General features: G+C 45.9%; 1 protein-coding gene across 2 annotated transcripts in view; it reads right to left on the bottom strand.

Annotated features, from left to right (window-relative positions):
• ZDHHC20 (zinc finger DHHC-type palmitoyltransferase 20) overlaps nucleotides 1-15,052 on the bottom strand; it is a 44,971-nt gene extending 29,919 nt beyond the window's left edge. For both annotated transcript variants that reach the window (XM_032208126.1, XM_032208127.1), the window contains exon 1: nucleotides 14,892-15,052. In XM_032208126.1, the coding sequence (XP_032064017.1) occupies nucleotides 14,892-15,009 (118 nt within the window). In that variant the 5' untranslated portion in view covers nucleotides 15,010-15,052. The remainder of the gene's footprint in view (nucleotides 1-14,891) is intronic.
• Nucleotides 15,053-16,262: the final 1,210 nt, after the last annotated feature.

Below are 16,262 nucleotides of genomic sequence, written 5' to 3'. Positions count from 1 at the left end.
GTACTTCCCCCCCCCCCCCACCAACCCAAATTCTTGAGACAGTTGAAATCTCCCAAATTCCTCCTATTCTGCACCTTCATCCCTTTTTATCCCAACACCAAATTATTTGCTCAAATCTATCCTGCATGCTGACTGGTACATCCTCTTGCTTCTCCGAAACCTTTGGAGTTCATTCATCAATTAGGCAAGACACTGATCAGAGAGCAGCTGTACTTTCTGGGTCACTTTGTTCATACCACTCTCCTTGCTGGGTCTCTCCCCTAAATTCCTGAAATTCAGTGAGGAAAGGATCTTTTCCTGACTCTTCATCTGACACAGCAAATTTAAGTTTCTGGCCATCAACACGAGCAAAAGGTGAACAGAGCACGTCCTGCCTACTGCCATTCACCTCACTCCACATCATCTCCTCTCCCCCAGCAGTGAGGTTTGTCCAGTCACCAGTCCGCACGCCAGCTCAAAGGAGCTTTTCCCTGATGCACATTAGAGAGCTAAATCCGCAGGGCTTCAGTGTGTGTTACAGGCTTCGTTCCACAGAGCTACTTTGGTCACGGAGGCAGCATGTGCCTCACCTAGCTGCAGATAGCTATAGCAAAGGGGTCTGCAACCCTATTACACAACCGTGCCTCTTTATAGTACACAGAGATGTAACAAGGTGATACTTCGATGTACAGATGAACCCTTTTTGTTCAGATTTTGATTTTTTTTCCTCTCTCCTTAAAATACATGCTCAGCACCCTGTCTGTCTGTCCACGGAAGCCTCTAGCTTCAAGCTAAAGGAGGTTAACCCTGAAGAAAAGCATTAGTTAGCACCTATTAGATGTGCATACTTGCACAGCCTCCTCCTGCGTTTCTGTCTGAAGCACAAAACTAAACTGAGCCAAATTTGATGCTTAAAGACTCAAGATAATGAATGGTCTTTACATCCAGAGAAAAGCTTAAGATCTTATCACCTGTGAGACTTAAACAAACAAAACCACACTAAACTTCATAGAAATGAATTAAAGGCTTACAGAAGCAGGAAGATAATTTCCTTATTTTTACCCGGGTCTCCCAGACCAGAAAGTAGTTATGAGACCAGGCAGAGCACAATTTTAATTTGGCAAGCTCCTGCAGGCTGAGGTGAAAGTGAACACTGAAACACTTGTGATTTTCATTCTGTCTTACCATCTTTAACTGAAATAAAAATAAAAGAAAGCTACTTCTGTTTTACCTCAAGTTCACGTAAATTTTGGGATTCTGCTTTTATTCCTTGCACTGCTGTTATTCCTCCTCTCAGACAGATTGAACGAAGGACAATCCTAGTGCTTGTCTAAAGTCACTTAGCACACAGAAGTCAACAGTGTCACAGGATCTTTACATGACGAAGTGAAGCCTTCCTTTGAATAAGTTAATATTTAATCTTTCTAGAACAGACCTGTAAGAATTTACTAGGCTGGCAATGTAACAAGCAGCTTTACACCAGCAAGAAATCGATTCCAGCTTTTGAACTCCAGTTCAGGAAATAAACAGAGAACAAGACATTACCATTGCATCCCACAATCCCTGGCCTGCAGTTTCAGTTACAAGCTCAGCTCTCGGGTTTTGGCTTTCTCCTCTGCTGCCTCTAAGTAGTTAGAAATTGCTGTCAGCCTCCGCTGAAATTAATACCAGTTTCACTTAAAACATTCCTAAAACACTTTTTTTTTTTTTTTTTGCCTGATGGGTGAGATGGAGAAAATAAAGCAGCACCACCTTTTTGCCTTTTTTTTTTTTTTTTTTGGAACAAAATAGTCACTGCGTATGATTTATATACTAACCTCAGGATGCAACAGCCTATACATTAGATTAGATACATCAGAACCTGTTAGGGCCTTCAGCACCACTATCAAGACAAACCTGTCCATATTTCAGAAAAGTAAGCACTGCAAATCAACTTTTCTTTTGAGTATTTCAAAATATATCCCCGTATCAGTGTATTGCTTAGCTACAAAAGGAAAAATAAGCTCAAGGGCAAAAATATTCTTTGGATTGGCTTCTTAAGTTTCTAGTTTCTAGAGAAGCCTTGAAGATTTCTAGAAAGATATTGCTAGGGAAAGATAAAAATATGACTAGACAGCATAAGTTGCAGTTTACTTCATCGCAGAGAGCTGAGAAGCATGCACTCAGTGAGTTTCCATGCTGGCCTCATAATTGCAAAGGATTCAACATCTGTGTTACAGCTCCCTGCAGGTCTGTGAATAAAGCGACTGAGTAGGATCTGTTTGTCTGCAGTGCCGAGCTGTTCCTTGGTTACCTCAGTTTTTCCAAAATCAGCCTACGGCTCAGCAGAGCCTGCCTGCGAAGAGAGGTGCTGGCCTACACCGCACTTGGTGCTGCTGCAGCTTGTCCAGGGACACAAGGGCCTAACAGGCCCGAGCAGCCGGTCCTGCGCCACCGCCAGCTCACACATCGCATCTCCTGGCGGTTCAGGGTCACTGTAACACGAAGCATGCAAAACTTAGTACGTGGGTTTGCTTTCTACAGAACACAGCCTCCAAAACGCATAACCCAGCCTTTTAAGAGGCTGTGTTAAAATGGATTTTTTAACTCGGTCAACTCGGAGGACAAACAAAAACTCCAGGTTTGACTTTAACATAAGAAAAAGTTGTCTTAGTTGTGACTTAGACACTGAGTATCACCTTTAGTAGTAAATATATCTTATCCTTCATGACCCCTGTTGTTCCTTACACCTCCTTGTACCTAATCTTCCCTACATTGTTGTCTGTTATCTTTCATCTCACCTATGTCACATAAATCAAAGGAGTGGAAGCCTAGAGATTATCACAGGAAACAGTCCTGCAGACACAGGGGCATCATTAGTTGTATAATAAATGACACTGGGGAAAAATGTCATTTGTCGGAAGCATTTTTCTTGGAGCACACTGAAAGATGCAAACCTCAGAAAGCTTTGGGGAATATTTTAAGGAAACCTTCCAGGACATCTCATAAGAACAAGTATGTTTAGGGAGCTGGGCTGCTTTCAGTTTCAGGCTTAGTTTTGGGATTGCTATGGAGTGTTCAAGCACCTTCCAAGTCACTGCATGGTAAGGAAAAACAACAACAAACAAAACAAAACAAAAAACACACAAAACAGATCTCTATTCTGCAGCAAAGAGGTGGAATGATTTGCCAAGACCTCATGAGAGGTATGCTAAAAGACGACATTCGCCCTCAACCTTGAAGGAAAAAGAAACAAACAGCCCTTCACCGAACCCCCACACCACATAGCCTTACTCCCTAAGAGACATATTCTAGTCAAAGCCACCCTTTGAGAGCCAGATATATTCTCTGCAGATCAAGAAATCCAACTGCAACTGGTGCAGTACAGAAAGGGAAAAGGATTGGTCTTGTTACTGATGTGCTGCGTACGTGTCTTCCTGCTCCTCATCCCACCATGGTCCCGTCAGAAGGCAGGCTTTGGGCATTACAGCCCATCCAAGGCTCTCGAGAGTAAGCTTTGTAGTTTGGCTGACATTCCTCATGGAGAGAAGAAAGAACGATAAATACGCAATTGCATTCCTAAACTAGATGTACAGCCTTAACTTTTCTCAGTTTCTATGGAAAATGGTTAAATGAAGAGCATCAAATTGAAACTGTAACTTGGATTTGTGGTAAAGTAATTCCCCTGTGCAATGCAGAGCCCAATCAGCTGATCACAAGGAAGATGGCAGAAATATCGCTTACTGAAACAACTGGGGCAGGCGGGGAATGAATTACCTTGGAGAAACACTGACTCTGCTTCTGTTACAGACCCGGGGCAGTGTCACAGAAGGAAGTCCTTAGCACCTCTCCGCTGTTTTCTATACGCCGTGACCTTTCCACACTGAGCTATTTCTTATTTCCTGACTGGCAGTCACCCACTAGTGCTTTCTTCCCTAAGCAGCAGGGAGTTGTTTTTAGACAAATGACTCAAGACAACTGAGTTGACAGCATCACGTGGCCAAAAGCCAGCGCAGTAAGAGGCTGCCAGCTCCCTGCCGAAAGGCTACGGGGGCCCAGGATTGCATATGTCTTGCCACCAGCTGGAACGAACACCCTCTGCAAATGTTGGGGCCACAGGAACCTGGAGTGGTTTTACCTCCATATGTCGCTAGGCTAAATCTCCAGTTCTGGGGCACAGCTTTTCCCCACGATGCCCTCCCAAGTCCTTCTAGAAGTAATGTTTTTCAATCCAGTGCTGCAGGAGAGGTGGCCCCACCGCCAGGCCTAGGGCAGCACTCGGCGCAGAGGCACAGCACGTGGTGACATCTGCTGCAGGGTGCCAGAAGTCACAGTTCCCAGCTATCTGCCCACTCACCTGTGCAAGACCAACATGGCAAATGCAGGCACTTGCTTTCCAGACACTTCAGCTCCCTCCAGCACTTTGGGTTTAAACCACCCCAAAGGTGAGTTTGAGGGAGCACAAAGAGCAGTGACAAAGGGTGAACTGCAGCGAGTGGCCTCTGGCTGCCCTGGGTCACAAACAGCAGTGAGAGGGGAAAGAAACCCTGCCTTGGGCGACAGAGGTCTTAAAGCACTGCAGCCATTTCTGCAAGACGTGTGCCAGAGCCCAAACCTCTTCCATGCTGTGCACAGCAGCTCCGCTGGAGCCAGCTACTTGGCTTCTTGGAGAGATCACAAGATGATGCCTTTCCTTCCAGTGATCACAAGATGATGCCTTTAAAGGCATTGCAGCGGGAGGAGAGGAGGAAAATGCAGCCAGGGAAGAGACACCTTGCTGCAAGTGGGTTGCTCTGTTGTTGCCAGCATAAATGTCACCAAGTTTTCTGTGTTTGTGACCATCACTACAGGATTCGAAGAAGAATATTCATAGGGATAGGAAAAAGGCATTAATGTTTCAAATAAGGAAGTCTAAGACACACTGCAGCCTGTTACTGGTTGTTACCAGCCATGGTTACAATTTGTTGCATGGTTAAAACAATATTAACATAATTCTTTAACTACAGCAATGTAATTCTCCAACTACAGCAAGTCACTAAGAGAGGCCAGAGGCTTGCTGCCCAGCAAACATTCTCTTATCACACTATCAAATAAGGATTTTTATTTATGGAAGGTCTTATGCACACATTCTCTGCACGCAAGTTGTAAAAGTACAAGCAGGGCTACAGCAGAAATTAACATAATCAATGCAAGACAGTCCTTGGGTACTGAGTTACATTTAGCAATGAATTAAGCTCTGAGAACTGAAGAAAAAAAATTGTTCTGCACATTCCTGGAATAGTATATTCTGTACTACCGCTTTCACAGTTTGAGAGCACAGCTACAAAGGCAGCTGACTTCTGGGAATCCACAAAATCCTATCGATGACTCCTTTACCTCTGCTTCCACAAAATATTCTTAAAATTTATACCAAGGGCCTCCTTATGGCCTGCATATAGTAAATCATTTCAGAATGAAATGAAAATGAAAAACACTTGGTTAGCACGCAAGCAGCATCAGTAGGACTGCATCTCAGTCCCAGACTCATGTCCACATGAGGCATTACGAGATGCATCAGCACAAACAACTCGAGGCTTTTTCTGGAAGCAGCATCCGACGTTAGCATTCAGCTGCAGCAGCTCACCAGGTTTGCTGTCCCTGAAAAGCCCTATTCCCTGAAAAGCACTACTCACTTTTAATTTACCATAATTGCCCAAAGAAACCTAATGTAACTTGATTTTCTTTAGCTACTTAATCACTGGTGTCACTGCTCATTCTATTTGCATTTTGATTGATTTTAAACCCTAGCATTACTTCTACATGCTTTTCTTAGCTGCTTAGGAGAATAATTGGATTTCTTCTTTCAGATCTCCCCCCTCCCAATCTACCGTATCATAACAATAACAGCTTTATTGCCCAGTAGTTTGGTAGTGCTGCACAGAAGTTGTTTTCAATATTGCCTTTAAGCTATGGTATAAAGCCAAGAGAAAGCTTGGTTTCTTCTTGGAAGACAGACAGCCATTAGTTCTACACGTCAGCCAGCTGTGCTCCTTCTGGATCACAGGGAAAATGGGGAAAAAACAGAAATGGCAGAAAAAAAACATGGAAAGTCAGGTGCACCTGTAAGGAACTTATGTCCACACCATGAGTTAATTCCACTTACAGTTGAAGGAGGGGTGTTTACACTCAGGTTGGCCAAATCAAGCTCCCTGTAACTCTGTGCTCAAGCATCTGTACTTGTCAAAGGGCTTTTTGTCTCAGGAGCAACTCCAGTTGGTCCTGTAGTTAAGGCGTAATGAGGATGCTTGCGAGAGATCTGAGACTCAAATAAGAGCATCAGCTAGTGCTGACAGAGAGCCAGTATCAGGTGTTGTACAGGGTTGGCTTCTGCACCCTCCACAAGATCAGGTGTTCTGCAGGTGATACTAGAAACCACCAACACGTCTAAAGTAAAAAACAAACAAAAAACCACCACCACCCAATTCAATCTCTTAACAGATTATTCCAGGTGAATGAAAACAGAGAAACCATCTTTAATGAACTACTCGAAACAAATTCTGAAGGTGTGCAGAGGTATCACTTGGTGACACAAACTCCAGACTCAGCTACCGTGACCTTCAGACATGAACTACTGTGATGTGGCAAGAGAACCAGGAGAAGACTGGAGGTCTCTGCTTTGTTGGTAGGAAACCTGTCCCTGCATTCGTCTTCAGATTCTTGCAAAATCAAATGTCTCCTTACTTAGCTACTGGCCCTGCCTGCAGCAAGTTTTTCTCAAATATAAAAAATCTCCTTGCAGAACCCTGAGAAAAATTCTCCTTGTAAATCAACAGAGTATTAGGTACTTTGTTTCTGAGACAAAGATCGTGCTGCTGCCAGGGTCAATGAATAATGGGAGAAGTCAAACCACCCTGCAGGCAGACCTCCTTTGATGCATTATGTTACCAGATTCCTCAAATTAAGTTTTAAGTTCAATTTTTTTGTACCATTGGTCGGGTTTGGCTGGTCTTTGCCACCTGAGATTAAGTCCTTTAAAGAAGTTTTGTTTTGAAAAATGTGTCATTGAAAACAATGTCTATCAGCTGCGTGCAAGCTTAATGGTGGGGAATTTGTCTTTATTAATATTTACAAGCCCCAGGTGTTAAATATTTAATACTGTATCATTTTTATTATTAACATATTTATGGAATAGATAAAGGGTCAGGGACTTTGCACAGTGATTTAGAGATTCTGTCCATGTATGGTTCATCACGTTGGCTGACAACAAATGCCGCTGTCTTTTGATGCTGGAGCCTTCGCTGCTCATTCCTCTGGCAGCCCAAGATGTCACTCATTAAACCTTCCTTAGTTTGAAATATCTCGGGACAAACCTTGACTGCAGCTAAAGATACTTCCTCTAGTTTCCTTGCAAAAAGGAAGGAAAAAAAAGGATGGCCCCAAGAATGTAACAAAAGAAGCAGGTGCTGCAGAGGGCAACAAACATCCGGGATTACAGGACAGAAAGTTTTGGCTTGAGGACAAGACTTCCACCCCCTCCACCAGATCTTATTTTACTGCTTGACCAGCCAGGAACATGAACAAGTGACAGCACAAAGGCAGCACAAAGCACTACAAAGGGAATTTTGGATACTCCAAAACACCAGTACTACAAATTAGAAAGTAATCCAGAATAAGCTGTACAGCTCTCAGTAAATACTGCTTGAAACAGACAAAAAGCAAACAAAAAAAACTAAAATAGCACTCCCCCAAAAACAATCCTCTCAACTTCCCTGCCTCATAAAAAAAAAAAAAAAAAAAACAACAACACACAAAACAAGAAAATTACAACCAGCAAAGGAAGTCCTCAGAGCTCACCTGCCTGCTGACTGCTCAGCACATGTTCCTGGAAAGCATTAACTCAGAGCTCAGTAAAAGGTCAGCTGAACTACAAATCCTAACACGACGTGCCAAGGGAAGAAACAGCGCTGCCTCTTACACCTCCAGGATGCATTAGGGCTCCCGTGGCAGGGCACTGGATGTAACACAGCGGGACTGGCAAGCTGCCTAGCAAGAAACAAGTGAAGAATTTGATGTATGCCTGACACCTGCAAAGTGAATTAACTTCTGCCATCACCTTCCCAACCAAACTTGCATGCCAGTTCCATAGGATTTTCCAGAACAGAAACCAGATTCTGTTGTTTTGGGCTCCTCTCTGGGTCAAGGAGAAACCCATGCCACAACCCCAGAGCTGTGAGAGCCTTCAGGCACCACCTATCCCAGCACTGTGGAAATAGGTTTTGCTTCTCTGCTTTTTTAATCCAGATTTGACAAAGGCAAAAGCACTGACTGCTTGCCAAGAAGAATGTAATGGTACAATAACACACATGCAGAGAATTGGTTAACTACAGACAATAGCTGAGGCATTTCATGTCTGTTCTGAGCCTACCACAGACAACTGGAAAGCAGCTTACAACTTGGTTTACTTCACTCTAAACAAATCTGTTCCTCTCAACTTGCCATTTAATCTGAATTGTTTCACTCTCTCTACAGTATTAGCTTGCTTAATTCCAGATGAGTTATTACTTACATCTCTATTTGTTATTGTACCACATCTCTAATTTATTTATTTTTTTTGTACCAAAGAAGCTAAAAAAATGAAAAATGTATCACTGCTTACTGCTTCACAACAATTCCCTACTCTGGAGACAGACAGACATCAGGATGCACAACCCAAAGACCACAAACAAACAAAAAGCCTGGCACAGAAACCTCACTTGATCTCTCTGTTCATCATATGATTGAAATGGTTTCGTGGCTCAGATTTAAGATGATGCTGCACCATATATAGCAGCAGAGTGAGTGTTACAGAAACTGCAGAGGCAAGGCATGCTGCTCTTGTGATCTAACAATCTTGTGAGCAGATCCTTTCTGACAATCCTGTACCCATACGACACTTTTAGTAGTCAAAAGAGAACATGAATAAGGAACTGATGAGCCACTTGGTCTTTAGAAAGAACGGAAAAGCAGGTGCTTGATATGCTGCAGGGGAGGAACTTGATTTTTAGCACAGATAAGAAGAGAGAGTCAAAAGTTACAAGAGGAGGCATTCCACGGAGGGAGAGGGGGAAAGGCCCGTTTTTTTGCTTGGCACAGGACAGGAGGGGCTAAACATTCCTTACAGAAAACAATTTATTGACAACAGATACTGGGGAACTGGCTAACAGAGCAGATGTTTTTGTTATGGTTTCATTGCTCCTCTTACACCTGATTCATCTTGGTGGAGATGCCGCTGATGCAGGAAAGAGGCCTGGCATTACTTGTCAAATGTTTCTATTGAACAACGTATGCACACAACGGGGAGATGTTTAACAACAGAGCTGAGCTGAAAACTACATAAAATGTTTCAGGAAAGGTGTTTGTAACACTGGGAATGAAAATGCATCTTAAAACAGCAGGAATTCCTACCAGTTGCAAGAGGAGTGCTGAATGAAAGGAGCTGGACAAACACTGCTGTATCGACTGGGTTAAACAGGAACCCAACAAGCCCTCAGCATTTACAGGCACAAGTTTCGGCAGGCAGCTGGGATTCCTCCCCTCCCTGCTCTCCGCCACGGGCAGTCTCAGGCTCCAGACGTGAAGGCAGGTACGTTGCCACCTGAGTGTTTGTTGGTCCTGTGACAGGTGTATGAAGAGCTCAGCTCCGATACCCATCTTTGTAACGCCGTAAATCCTTTGATTACAGAAAGCATGTCTCCATTAAGTCATAAAAATCTGAGCTGCTAGAGAACAACGTTTTAATTATTTAAACTTCAAGCAGAACCTGAAGTTCACGGTACACAGAGTCAGCGACCTCAAATTAATTACCGTCTGCTGAAAGCACGCACTTGATATTCTGGCCCTTTTATCTCAAAGCATCTTGTAGGAAGACTGGCAGACCAGTAAGTGATGAAGCAAAACCTCTAATTAAAACCAGGGGTGAGTTTTTAATTTGCTAGAACTCTAAGTGGGCAGCAGCAAATTTCACCCGAACAGGACAGGTAGTTTGGTGCTCCCTGTCAGGACGTGGCAGCTCAGAGCTCAGGTGCTCATTTCGTGCCTCTGGCCGCTCCCTGCACGCCTGGACCAAACCCAGGGGCTCAGTGACACAAGTGACAATGCAGGGCTGGGGCCAGGCTCTGCACGGGGCTGGCAGTGAGGAGGGTGGAGCCCTTCCTTGGGCAGCACTCAGGAAAGCAGAGAGCTAAAACAATTTCCCAAGAAACCAGGCTGAGCTAGCGCCGCTGCTCATGGAAGGGTTTTTTTCATTAGAGGAGTGCCCAGAGAGCAGATTTCATACCATATAAAGGGCACGTGCCCAGCCAGCCCTATAAACTAACACAACCAATGCAGTGCAAAGCACCAAATAAGCAGCTTGATAATCTTTCTGCCCAAGCACCCGGTTTTCCAACACATCTGTATCCAGCCAGAGCACCTCAGCAGGAATCCCACGTACTGCTAGCAGCAGAAGAGGTCCTCGTTTCAGATGACAATCCGTGTGCCTGTGCCAAGACACCACAACAGAACCAAGCGCGTCCAAGGCGTTTTAATTTCCTTATTCTGAAATTCACAAGAGAGGCACATAAGCACAGTTAACTAATGATCCGACGTGTTTAATTAGCTGTTCGTTCTCCTGAAGAGGAACCCCCTGCTCCTCGGAGAATGGATTTGCATGTGTAACATGCCAGCACTGGAGAGAAGTGCTGATACTTTCACTTTTGCTGTGGGCAGAAACCAGAAGTTACTGAGCTGCTGCTGCTTACACCACACTGCCACTGCTTGCTAACTACTGCAGTCACATTTTGGGCAGAGATTTCTCCTGGGTTTCTTCCTGAGGAGGCAGATGGGATCACCTTCCCGCTGTGTATGCAACAGACTCTTCAAACGGGAGCATTACAACAGCTCACAGAGGGCTTCTCATGTTGACAATGCTTTGGGGAAATCAGAGCCATCTCCCTCCCTAGAAGGGCCGCTGCAGCCTTCAGAATAACCAGTTAAGTTTGTACCATGTTATGAATCCCAAATTACAGACTGCTTTGTTTGCCAAGATTTTAGACACATTAGACGTTACACTGCACTAAAAAAAGCAAACTGCTCTGCAAGTAGGTGCTAAGAAAGTACACAAAGCTAATTACTCCCACAGCTTTCAAAATCACAGTTTTCCAGGCTTTGAGGAATTTAAGACACAGAAACATTTATAAAAGACCAGTAGGTTCCTAAACCAATCCATTCTCCTTGTAACTAGTCCTGGCTCTTCTGGGCTGAGGTTTCAGAACATACAGTTTTAGCTAGAGAAGTAAAACGCTACCTTTAACAAGATTTTTGTTTTTATATGTAAAAGCAGCCAATGACCTTAGTTATTACCTACAGAAAACTCAGCCAAAGTTAACATTTTTCTCAGTGCAGATCGCACTACTGAATTCTGCCAGTGCTTCAGTCAAAGGGTTGTCTGTGTGAAACAGGCTGGTCTCACCCACTAACTTTTACTACAAACGTCAAAACAGCAACTTCTGACCGTGGTCTGTCCAGGCCGCGTTACAGCTGCTCACCCACAAAAAGGTTTTGAGGATGGAGGGAGAGGTAATGAGATGCAAGTCAGCCCGAAGTGAAAACGAGCCCCAGGAGAAGAGCTCTGCTCACGCTGAGCTTCTGAGGGGATGTGGCGACCAGAAACAATTGGTTCAATTCACTAACAACACAATAACGCCGTTGTTTGCAAAAGCGATGTTAAAAGCAAAACATGTTTTGATAACAAGAAAGAACACAAGAAGTGGTTTTAGACTAATGAAAAGCTATTTTACAGCGTATTTCTAGGTGTGCTTTCTTGCAGACGGAGCTCCCTGCAAGTTACACACAGAAAGAAAAAAGAATCGAGAAAGAGAGTGTTCATTCATGTTTTTCTCCTTTAACGCATTTGAAGAAAATCTGAATGAGATGTGGCCACAAGCCTTTTGCACTGCCTTCAGTTATGTGTTCACGCTTCTTACTACTCTGCTGACATTCCCTCGCCTTCTATCCATTTGGTGAGAAAAGGGCATTTTCACCCTTCCATTAGCTTAATAGCTAGCTTACCAGCTGGGTCACAACTACACAGCAACAGGGCTCTAAAATGGCCAGCGTTCACCCAGGTACTGCTGCAACGCTTCGGAGAAACGCAACGATGTTTCTACAGGAGGAAAACATCAGAAGAGCTCATACTGGGAACCTCCTTTCATCTTGCCCATACCATTCCTCCTTGGTGTTCACAGGCTGTACGTCAGTAACATAATTAGGTTGTAGAAGTGGCATAACCAAGTAAACGCATACTGGTGCTGAATTACAGAGCAAGCCCGAGTGCTTCAGACACCAATCACGGGACACTGAGCAGTAGGGGAACGTCCTAGGGGAGGAGTGTGGGGCAAGCAGTGCTGGGAAGCAAAACTGAAAGGAAAAAAGAATGACGGGATAGAAGAAGCAACCCCGATTTACTACACCATCTTCTACTTTGATTAGTAAGAATATTTTCTGATACTACATTACACTTGGCTTCCTACTACACCTACTAACTGAATACATATGCTTAACTCTGAATTCATGTGCAGGGACCCAAAGGAGGAAAACAAACAGGATGGAAGAAATAGTTGGGGGGAATAAAGGCCTTCTTTCTTTCTTCCTGTTTCCTTGTAAGCTTCACATCTTAATAATTACCTAACCTTTACAAATAACCTTGGAAATAAAAAAAACACTGGTGTCTGTGTGGCTACAGTTTCTGTATTACTCAGTCTTTACACATATTTTTCTATTCTGTTTCCTCTTTTCTAAAACTTTCCTTCTTCCTCCTGTCTTTCCTTTACCCAGGCACACATCAGCTGCATATTGTGCCCCTTGCTAAAGGCAGCCACAGAAGCGCAACAAGACATAAAGCCCTGCTTCTGCGCCTGCTGTACAGCCACATCTGCACAGACCAATGTCACTTCATTCATTAGCAGTGTATTAATTGCATCCTAGCTCTTCTTCACAGTACACACTGCAGTAGTTTTCAAGCCAAAATAAAACATATGGAGCACGGGGAGAAAGTAAACATACCTGCCAAAAGAAACAGAAAATCCTGTATTTTGCAATAAATCCTCTCTGTGCTTCTTTGAACTCAAATGCAGCGTAACAGCGAAGTCAAAAAAGGGAAGGAAAGAGCTGGGGGAGGCAGGGGGGAGACTCAACCACAAACAAGCTCAGAAAAAATACCTTTCCCCTTCCTTGAGGAGTTGACCTTTCATCAAAAAGTATAAAGAAAATTCAACAGAAGGTTAAAAATAATAGTAATAAAAAAATCAATCAGAAAAAAAAAATCACAGAAAAACAAATCTTGGTCACCAACTATTATTTTGACATTTAACAACTGCTGTCAGAGACAGCAATAAAAATCAATAGGTAATTTTCTTACTAAATGACCACTTTTTCTTAATAGCCTGCATCTGCAGATGTTAAAAATAAAGCTGATTTGCGAGCAAGGAGTGCCAGACGTCTAGAAACCAGATTTATAGATGTGAAAGTTCTCACATAAACAGGAACCAGCCCTTTCAATAATTCACACAACCGAAACCGTGCTGAATTTGGCAGGACTCTCTGCAGCCCTCTATGCCTGCAAAGGTCTTCCGTAAGATCAGGGTCAAAGACATTTTTCTGAAGAAAATGATTCACCAGCAACCAGCCCTGACCCTCTCTGTGATCAGGATGCAGCGCTGAAGGATTGAGGTCTTGTCTCTGATTCAGCCAGAGATCACCAACGAGACCCTGGGCAAGTCACTTCATCTCTTGAATTTCTGTTCTTTACTTATGAGAAGAAACACGTACTCCTGGTCTGCCTTTTGCTGGAACAGTCAGACTTCAATAACAACTGTAAAACAAACATAAGTCCATAACCTCACACAGCCCCCCTCAGGACTGCTGTAACAACCACCCATGCCCTCCAAACCTCAGTATTATCCAGAAGTTAAGCAAGAACTGAGTACTGTGGACCAAAAAACCCCCACCCTACACCTTGATTATTTCTAAAGGCCAGATATCTTTACAAGTTTAGGGCTATCAAAGCAAGTATGTAACATAAACAGAGGGAAGTGTAGGGACCCAGACACAAGCACACCTACACACGCAGTTTAAAACAGCCCTGGCTCAACAAGTCCGGTTGTGTATCCCCGTATTTTCACATTTCTCCTGCACAGGTAAACATCCTCCTGAACCAGACTTCAAAGCCAGAAAAGGATAAATATCCTCCTGACCGACACCGACTGCAAATGAGCTTTATGTAACGCCGAACCCTACCACCACGAGCCCTGACGCAGCCCGACAAGCCCCTAAGCCCCAAATCCCGCTTAGGGAGGATGTTTCCAACCCAATTACACCTCAATGACAGCGGGGGCCGGGACTGCTCGTCAGCAGGGGCAAAAAGGGAGCGCAGCGAGAGGCGTCCAAGTAGTTGTGTGGTACACGAGGAAGTTCCGGATCGGCTGCAAATAATCGGAATAGGGAGGAGAAGGGGAAACTTCTCCCGGGCGGCAGGAGTTTGAGGGGCAGGGACCCCCCCAGGGCCCCGGTAGGGATCCTAAGGGGGCCTGTGGGAGTCTTAGGGATGGGGTCTCTGCCCCTCATCGTCCCCCTCAGGCTCCCGTCCCCAAACGCTGTGCCCGCCTCGGCCGCCGTGAGGTGCCTGAGGGCGGGCAGAGCCCCCCCGAGCCCCCTCCCTCCACACAGCCAACAGGTAAACCCGGCTCCTCTGCCACCCCCGGGGCAGGGAAAATAAACCCCCCCCGGGGGCAAAAGGAACCCCTCGGGGGCTGCTCCGTCTCCTCATGCCCGGGGAGAAGCCCCGTGAGGGCGGCGAGGGGTCCCCCATGGGAGGCGAGGGGTCCCCCACGGGCGGCAGCAGCCCCCTCACCCCCCCGTCCTTCCCTCCCCGCACTCACACACACACAGCTCCACCACGTAGGCGTAGTAGGACCAGGCCACGACCAAGGCGATGAAGACCACGGGCACCCAGGCCAGCACCTTCTGGCAGCACTTGAGGACGTGGGACGGCGCCATCTTCCCGGCCGAGCCCCCGCAGGAGGAGGCATCGGCGGCGGCGCTGCAGCAACGGCCGCCGCTGCGGAGCCGGCCCCGGGCGGCGCGGGCAGGCCCTGGGCGGGCCGCAGTGGGCGGGCGATGGGCGGCCCCGCAGCTCCACCGCCTCCCGCAGCGGGCTGCGAGCCCCCCAAAAAGCTGCCTACATCCCCCCCCTCTCCGCCCGGGGCGTGCCCCTTTGGAACAGTTCATAAAGAACCTGGGGGGAAATGGGGTCGTAAAGGTGCTGGGGGCGCTCGGCTGAGGGTCCCGGAGGGGTTGAGTGGGGATGGGGACGGTGGGTTTGGTTGTAGGGTTTGAGTCCCTAAGGGAGGGTTCATGCCTCACAGCAGCCCGATAGTGTCTCCTAAAAGTGGGCTCGTTGAGCACCAGGCTTGCAGGACAGCAGTCGGAGCCGTAACCAACACAGAACGTGTCATGGACACAGCAGTCACACATCAGCAAGTCTGGTGGCATTCTCCTCCAGCCGAAATCCCGACCTTAAATCTCCTTGTGGCTCTTTGTGCTGTGTGCAGGCTGGTGGCAGCCCCGTCCCCACGTGTGGGTCTGTCCCTGCAGTCACAGGACAGGGCCAGGCCTCATGCTGACACCGTCAGAGTGCTCGTGGGGCTCTAATGGCTGGCTGAGTACAGCAAAGTACAGTATTTCTTTATTAAAAACTTACTAGCCTATTTGCCAAACTTCAGTTCATGCCTCTAAAATGTGGGCCCTACCACGACCTTCCAGAAATACATTTCTTCAGCTGCATTGCTTTGCAGGAATCGTCTTTCTTTAGTGCCAACTCTTTTTAATGTTGACATTTTAAATGTGTAAAATTTTTAGCTTCGCTGGAGCCTCACTATTGGTAGAGTCCTGAGGCTGAAAGGAATCGGCACATGACGTGGCAAAATCCCCATTTATCTCCAAAATGAGAGGGTGCTCTTCCGCCTGGTCTCAGCTGATAAAACTGCTGAACGCAAGCCGTGACTGGCAGCGGGGCGTTTTTGAGAAATGTCCCAGTGTGACACGGCACAGCCACGTTGTGAATCACAGAACCACAGCCTGGCTGAGGTTGGAAGGGACCTCTGGAAATCACCCAGCCCAACCCCCTTGCCGAGCAGGATCACCCAGAGCACATTGCACAGGACGGCACCCAGGCGGGGTTTGGGATATCCCCAGAGAAGGAGACCCCACAGCCTCTCTGGGCAGCCTGTCCCGGCGCTCTGCCACCTCAC

Source organism: Aythya fuligula, chromosome 1, assembly GCF_009819795.1.
Source record: "Aythya fuligula isolate bAytFul2 chromosome 1, bAytFul2.pri, whole genome shotgun sequence".
In the NCBI taxonomy this organism is placed as follows: domain Eukaryota; kingdom Metazoa; phylum Chordata; class Aves; order Anseriformes; family Anatidae; genus Aythya; species Aythya fuligula.
This window is presented reverse-complemented; position numbering and strand designations above follow the sequence as displayed.